Below are 6,836 nucleotides of genomic sequence, written 5' to 3' on the forward strand. Positions count from 1 at the left end.
GTTGTGAGCCACCATGTGGTTGCTGGGAATTGAACTCAGGACCTTTGGAAGAACAGACAATGCTCTTAACCTCTGAGCCATCTCTCCAGCCCCCTTTCTTTTTTTTTTAAACAAAAGATTTTTATTGATTATGTATATAGTGTTCTGTCTGCATGTATGCCTACAGGCCAGAAGAGGGCACCAGATCTCATTACAGATGGTTGTGAGCCACCATGTTGTTGCTGGAAATTGAACTCAGAACCTCTGAAAGAATAGCCAGTGCTCTTAACCATTGAGACATCTCTCCAGCCGCCCACAGGGCATGTTCATAATCAGTGATTGATTGATGAAGGAAGGACCAGCCCATGGTGGGTGGTGCCATCCCTGGGCTGATGGTCCTGAGTTCTATAAGAAAGCAGACCATGCAAGTCATGTAAAGAGAACCCCTCCATGGCCTCTGCATCAGCTCCTGTCTCCATGTTCCTGTTCTCTGAGTTTCTGCCTTGGCTCGCCTCTGTGGACTGTAACTCGGGATATGTATGACATAATAAAGCCTTTCCTCCCCAACTTACTTAGTCATTAGTCATAATGTTTCATAACAGCGATATTAGCCCTAACCAAGACATATGGGAAACACCAAGCCTCCTCTATGGTCTGCATATTCAAGACCCTTAGATCACCATGGCAGCAAACCCTGAGAAGGACAGGGCACATCTTCCTTCCTAGGACTCTCCCTTCAGGGCGGGGCTAGGAGTGAGAGCAGTCGGACTGAAGCCAGGCCAGTCGCCCTCCCTCCCCGGCTTTTCTCTTTGGTGAACCTATCTCTCACTCTCTTGCCTTAGCCTTCTCTTCTCTGAGGACTGTCTCCCACACCCTGGAAGAGGGGAACTATTTGTGCTCTGAGAGCTTCCAGAGCCACGAAGGTGAGCCCCTCCATTCGAGTACTCTAGTCCCATCTCCTCTCCCTCTGGTCCCCCAGCCTCGTTCGTGCTCACCAAGGTGCCCATCACACAGGCCACATGTGCAGGCTGGCTCCACTTCTCCACATGCTTGTCCACGCTCAGCAAGTCCAGGCTGAAGTCCATGACATCACTCTCAAACTGTAGGACAATGTGGGATGAGATGAAGGGTTCCCAGGCCAGGCATGATCTCACAGAACAGTTCTGTTACCTTGTTCCTCTCCTAAACCTGGTTCTTAGGTTTCACTCACCTGCCTCAACACCCACTGTGGTGTTCTGGTTCTCCCGTCTTCTCCCTGGAACACCCAGTGTGTCCCCAACACCTGCTCTTTTGATCTATGACCTTAATTTCCTACTAGGGTGTGATCTCATAAAGATTGGCATTGGGCCATTTTATTTACTTATTTTTCTTGAAAGAGTGTCTAATTGTGTTGACCAAACTAACTTTGAACTCACAGAAGTCTGTCTGCCTATGCCTTCCAAGTGCTGGGATTTAAGGCATGTGCCACTATCAAGTATTGTGTCATTTCAATTCATTGAATTTCATTGATTTCTACTGAGTGAATATTAATATTTGTACAGGCACTGAGACAAGTGTGGAAGACTCCAGGTAGCTCCCACTCTGGAGGAGCCGCTGGTTGGGATATGGCACCTCAGATAACATAGCAATGTAACTTAGACTCTAGGAGAGGCAGCAGATGGCACGGTGGAACAACTCCTCTGTCTTTAAGGACTTGGGGAATCTTCCAGAAGGTTGTAAGACTGGGGAAGTAATATTCTAAGGGGAAAGAGAAGGAAGCTAGTCCAAGCAAGGGAGTTACTCAGCTTACATGTCCTTGGAGTCAGAACATGGGGTGGCTGCTGGGAAGGAAAGTGGTGGCCTGGCTGCCTGGTTGTCAGGCCAGGGCACAGGTCTTTATTCTGTGGGCAGAGGTGCTTTAACAGAATGCTCTAGAGAGTAGTGTAATGTGGTCCAAAAGAAACAGAGGCACCACAAAACTGAAATGGGCTAAAGAAACGATTTTCTCTGTAGCTTTAGAGCTTGTCTTAGAACTCACTCTGTAGACCAAGCTGGCCTCAAACTCACAGAGATCCACCTGCCTCAGCCTCCTGAGTGCTGAGATTAAAGGTGTGTACCATCACCATCCAGCAAGAAATGATTCTTGCTGAAGGACTTTTGCACCTGCTAGCCTTGTTCAGCCTTAGTGTTGAAGGAGTGAGACAGGCAGAGTTCCTCTTATCGTCTAGAGGTTCCTATTACCTGACCAAAGTCCCAGGGCTCCTCTTGAATGCAGTCAGCGGTGCCCAGGTAGATAAAGCCATTTTGGTTCAGTAAGTATTCAGAGCGTTGAGCCTCATTCTGAAGAAACACGGCGTCATCTGGCAAGAAACAGAGTTAGCGAGAAGAAGTTGAGGGCCTGAGGGTGCCAGGTCTGTCCTGCATGCCTAGGCTTCTGCCCTCCCTGCTCAGGTTGGGTTTGATTTTAGCCTTTTCTTGTGTCTCTGGGACCAATGAAGACTCAGGAGGGTCCTTCTCACTGCTTTCTCAGGAGCTGGCCCAGACACCCTATGTCAGTCAAGGTGTGGTCAGGAACAAGACAACTTTCAAAAGCCTAGTGGTTCCCAGAAGATTATAAATGAGAGCCCTACTGGCTCAAAAGAAACCAGGACCATCCTTGGGAGCTTCCCAGTGCCTGTTGAGTCTTTCCTAGAAGACTTGTAACAACAAAAGGGTGCAGCAGGGGAAAAAGCAAAATAAACACAGCAGTTAAACACAGGTTAAGCAGAGTGATCACAGGGGACAGGGTGGGGAGGAGCATGGGGATTCTGTGGGGAAATGTCCTCTGGGTCCAGGGCGACCACAGTCCCTTCCTAGTGCCTCTTCCATCTCCCTTATCCAAGGGTGAGGCTGTGTGTCATGATGAGACCATAGGTCAGAGAACAACTTTGGAGTGTCAATTCCAGATATCCACCTTGTTTGAGAAAGGGTCTGTTCTGCACTGTGTAAGGCAGGCTAGCTAACTGACCTACAAGCTTCTGGAAATTCTCCTTTCTTTGGCTCTGGTCTTCCTATAAGCACATTGCATTGGGTTTTCCCTTGGATTCTGGGGGTGCGAACTCAAATCATCACGCTTGTTCAGCAATTGCTTTTACTCACTGAGCCTTTGCTCAAAGATATCCTAGATATCTTTTAGAAACCGTTGTTCACTTTAGGGAGTTGGAGACAGCATGGGGTTCTGAGCTCATTAAAAGACCATCAAGAGAGCTTCTAGGTTACAAAAACAGTAAACAATAGAGAGTTGCCTAGGCTCCCAATTCTTTCTTTGCTTCCTGTGTACTGGGATTAAAGACATGTGCTACTACACCTGGTCCATCTGAACCTCTCTTGATCATCTCTCAGACGAGCAGAGCCAATGGCTCTCCAATGTATGATGTCTGAGTTTACATACACAAGGATGCTCTGGTACCTGTGTGTTCAGTAGCCAGAAGAGCACATTGGATCTCTTAGATCTGGCTTTACAGTCACTTGTTGGACATGCGGCTTATTATGTATGATCTGGGACCAAGCCTTCATTCTCATGATTGTGCAACAAGCACTCTTAACGACTGAGCTGCTACAGTAAAGGGTAGAACTTTGATTTCAATGAATCCAAAATAGCCTGAACTGGCTCCCTAGTTTGGTAGTAAGACAAGAGTATATTTCTAACATGAAGTCCCGGAGATAGCAAGACAGGACCCTAAGGAGGCACCTGCTGGAATTAATGCTGGTGTTGCCCACAGAACCTGGGGCAGGTGCTCCCTGTTAGAGCTATAGCCTAGCTCCGCTTCCCTCCACCCTGTGCAGTTCAGTCTAGCTGAGGTCCAAGTTTACCTCTATTCCAGGGATTAAAGAGCAGTGTGAACTGGCCCAGAGGGTATTGTTTCCTGCCTAAAACCTGAAGCAGGAGTGAGTAGTGGCCAATGACAGCATCCACGGGCGTGGTCACGGAGATGGTCCAGTTCTGGGCACTTCTTTCTTCCACTGCCGCACTCCATCCTTTTCGGTCCCCCAAAGAGGAAATCGGGAATATGGCTTGAGTCTTGTTGGCCTTGGAAGGCTGCTCTCCTAAAATTGCACAGTAATAAGTTGGTCATTTGGACTTTCAGGTCACAGCTCAGAGTAATAAGTCAAGGTATTACAAAGATGGAGGAGACACCAATTAGTTTTGGAGAAGGAAAGAGGTCCTCTTATAATGAGGAGCTGCGGAGGATGATGGGGGAACACAGGCTCTTGGTGCTTATAGAGCTATATCTATGAAAGGGTCACAGTTTACCAAATAGGTGTAATAATGATACTACCATCCCTCCGATCCAGGGGTATTGGTTCCAGGACCTCCAGTAATACCAAAATCCAAGGATGTCTATGTCTCTTTATATAAAATACCACAGCTTTTTTTTCTTATATACTTTAAATAATCTTTTGATTACTCATGAATCCTTATACAACATGAATGCTGTGTAAATGATCCCTGTGCTGTATGTTTTAAGAGTTGATGATGACAAGGGAAAGACTACTTGACAGTCTTTGCCCAGGTATGTCCCATCACGGTTGGCTGATTCTGAGGAAGCAGAACCTGTGGACCTGGAGGGCCTGTGAAGGGACCAAATTAGATACTGCACGTGAAGTTCTTGATTCAATCGCTGATGCATAATACAGATTTCAACGATTAGCACAGACTAGATGCTATATGTAGCCAGAGTTAGACCCCATCAGCCTTTCCTACAGCTCTTAGTGGTACTGCTGCTGAGCACTTTGGAATCGTAGTAACAGAATTCCTCATGTACATCATTGTGTACATCCTCACAACAGCCCCCTCTGCGGAGCAGGGCAGCTTGAGGCCCAGCTGCAGCATGGACCATCCGCACCTTGGTGTTCTGATAGGCTGGTGGGGAGGGAATCCCTCCACATCCCCAAGTCTGCTCTACTGGTGGGGAGGGAATCCCTCCACATCCCCAAGTCCGCTCCACTGGTGGGGAGGGAATCCCTCCACATCCCCAAGTCGGCTCCACATACCGGTTTGTGCCACGAGAGCCACCTTCTTCAGCGCACTCAGAAATTTGTGGACTGGGGCACGGAAGTTCAAGGTGATAGTGAAGGACTGTCCCCTCCTCAAAACCAGGTGCCGGAAGCTGAGGGCTTTGGTGTGGTGCTCCTCATTGTTTTCTGCTGCCTTTAAGTCACAGCTCTTGATACCCAGAGCTGTTGTGGAAAAAAAGGGAAGTCATGCATGCGCGATACATGCAACTACATGAATCAAAAGCCCCTTCCAAGAGTGGGGCTCAGATTTCTTTTTCTTTCTTCCTTTTTTTTTTTTTGATCTTTATTGAGCTCTACATTTTTCTTTGCTCCCCTTCCTGCCTCTCCCCGCCCTCTTCAATCTTCCTACAAGGTCCCCATGCTCCCAATTTACTAAGGAGATCTTGTCTTTTTCTACTTCCCATGTGGATTAGATCTATGTAAGTCTCTCTTAGTGTCCTCATTGTTGTCTAAGTTCTCTGGGATTGTGGTTTGTAGGCTGGCTTTCTTTGCTTTATGTTTAAAAACCACCTATGTGTAAGTACATGTGATAATTGTCTTTCTGTGTCTGGGTTACCTCACTCACAATAATGTTTTCTAGTTCCATCCATTGGGGCTCAGATTTCTTGTCAGCTGTGCAACCTCAAGCAAGCAACTTTCCTGAACTTCAGTTTTCTTCTCAGACTAATCCACCCTCTTTGCAGAGTTATGGGAAATGAATGATGTTATACACATACATACCTAACTGTTTGTATTATTTTACATTAGCCTAATGTCAAACACTTATTAAGGCCCATTAAATGTTAACATTAGTTTCTGGTTCCAAATCCAAACAATGAATAAAATCCAGACTTTTGCACATTACTCAGGCTCCCTTTTTGGAGACAGGGCCTGGTGTATCCCAGGCTGGTCTCGAACTTGCTGTGCAGCTGAGGATGGCCTTAAACCTGTGATCCTCCTGCATACACCTTCCAAGTGCTGAGATTACATGTGTGTTTTATGCAGTGCTGGGATTGTACATGGAGTCTGTGCCTACTAGGCCAGCACTCTACCAACTGAGCTACATTTCTAGTCCAGTCCTCCTCCTCCTCCTCCTCCTCCTCCTCCTCTTCCTCCTCCTCCTTCTTTTCTTTAGAATGCAAACATATAATATTGGGGCTGGTGTGGCGATGAGTGAATCAAATTCTCTTGTCTTAAAGACAACAAGAGGAAGGCTGAGAACAGAACCAGCCCCCCTAAGATAATGTGTATTCTCACTGTCTCATGCCACTTGGAAGGCGGTGGCCTCAGTTACTATGACAGACTCTCAATCTTTATTTTACACAGAGAGCAAAAAACTAGGAACAAGGAATTTTGTTTAATGCTCAATAGGGGCTAGAGAGATGGCTCAGTGACTGAGACCACTGACTGTACTTCCGGAGGACCTGGGTTTGATTACAATATCCACATGGCAACTTACAACTGTCTATAGCTCCAGGTCCAGAATGGTCAATGCTCTCTTCTGGTCTCCAGAGGTACCAGGTACACACATGGGATACATGCATACATACAGGCAAAATACTCATACACATAAAATATAAACAAATAAAATGTTTTGAAAAATCATAAATGCTTAGCAATCCTAAAAGAAGGAACAAGACCAAAAAAAATTAAAGTTTAATTATTCATGTATACATGAATTTCCACGGGGAGCCGCCACAGCAAAAAAATGGTTTGTAGTGTTTGCATGGGCTCAGCTGCTGGGAGGGAGGAGCTGTAGCCTTTGCTTGCAAGTATGGACTAAGATTTGATCTGCTTCAAAGAATGATCTGAAGAGGTATGGAGAGAGTGGACATCCTTGT

At 46.4% G+C, this 6,836-nt stretch overlaps 1 protein-coding gene across 1 annotated transcript in view; it reads right to left on the reverse strand.

Annotated features, from left to right (window-relative positions):
* The window catches only part of Epb42 (erythrocyte membrane protein band 4.2), a 24,991-nt gene that overhangs the window by 11,990 nt on the left and 6,165 nt on the right, over positions 1 to 6,836 (reverse strand). The window contains exons 2-5 of the mRNA XM_005364323.3: positions 4,993 to 5,178; positions 3,811 to 4,044; positions 2,200 to 2,318; positions 975 to 1,079 (exon numbers count right to left, since the gene is read on the reverse strand). Coding sequence (XP_005364380.1) covers positions 975 to 1,079; positions 2,200 to 2,318; positions 3,811 to 4,044; positions 4,993 to 5,178 — 644 coding nt within the window. The remainder of the gene's footprint in view (positions 1 to 974; positions 1,080 to 2,199; positions 2,319 to 3,810; positions 4,045 to 4,992; positions 5,179 to 6,836) is intronic.

The sequence above is a fragment of the Microtus ochrogaster genome (genome assembly GCF_000317375.1).
Source record: "Microtus ochrogaster isolate Prairie Vole_2 chromosome 14 unlocalized genomic scaffold, MicOch1.0 chr14_random_1, whole genome shotgun sequence".
Lineage (NCBI taxonomy): Eukaryota > Metazoa > Chordata > Mammalia > Rodentia > Cricetidae > Microtus > Microtus ochrogaster.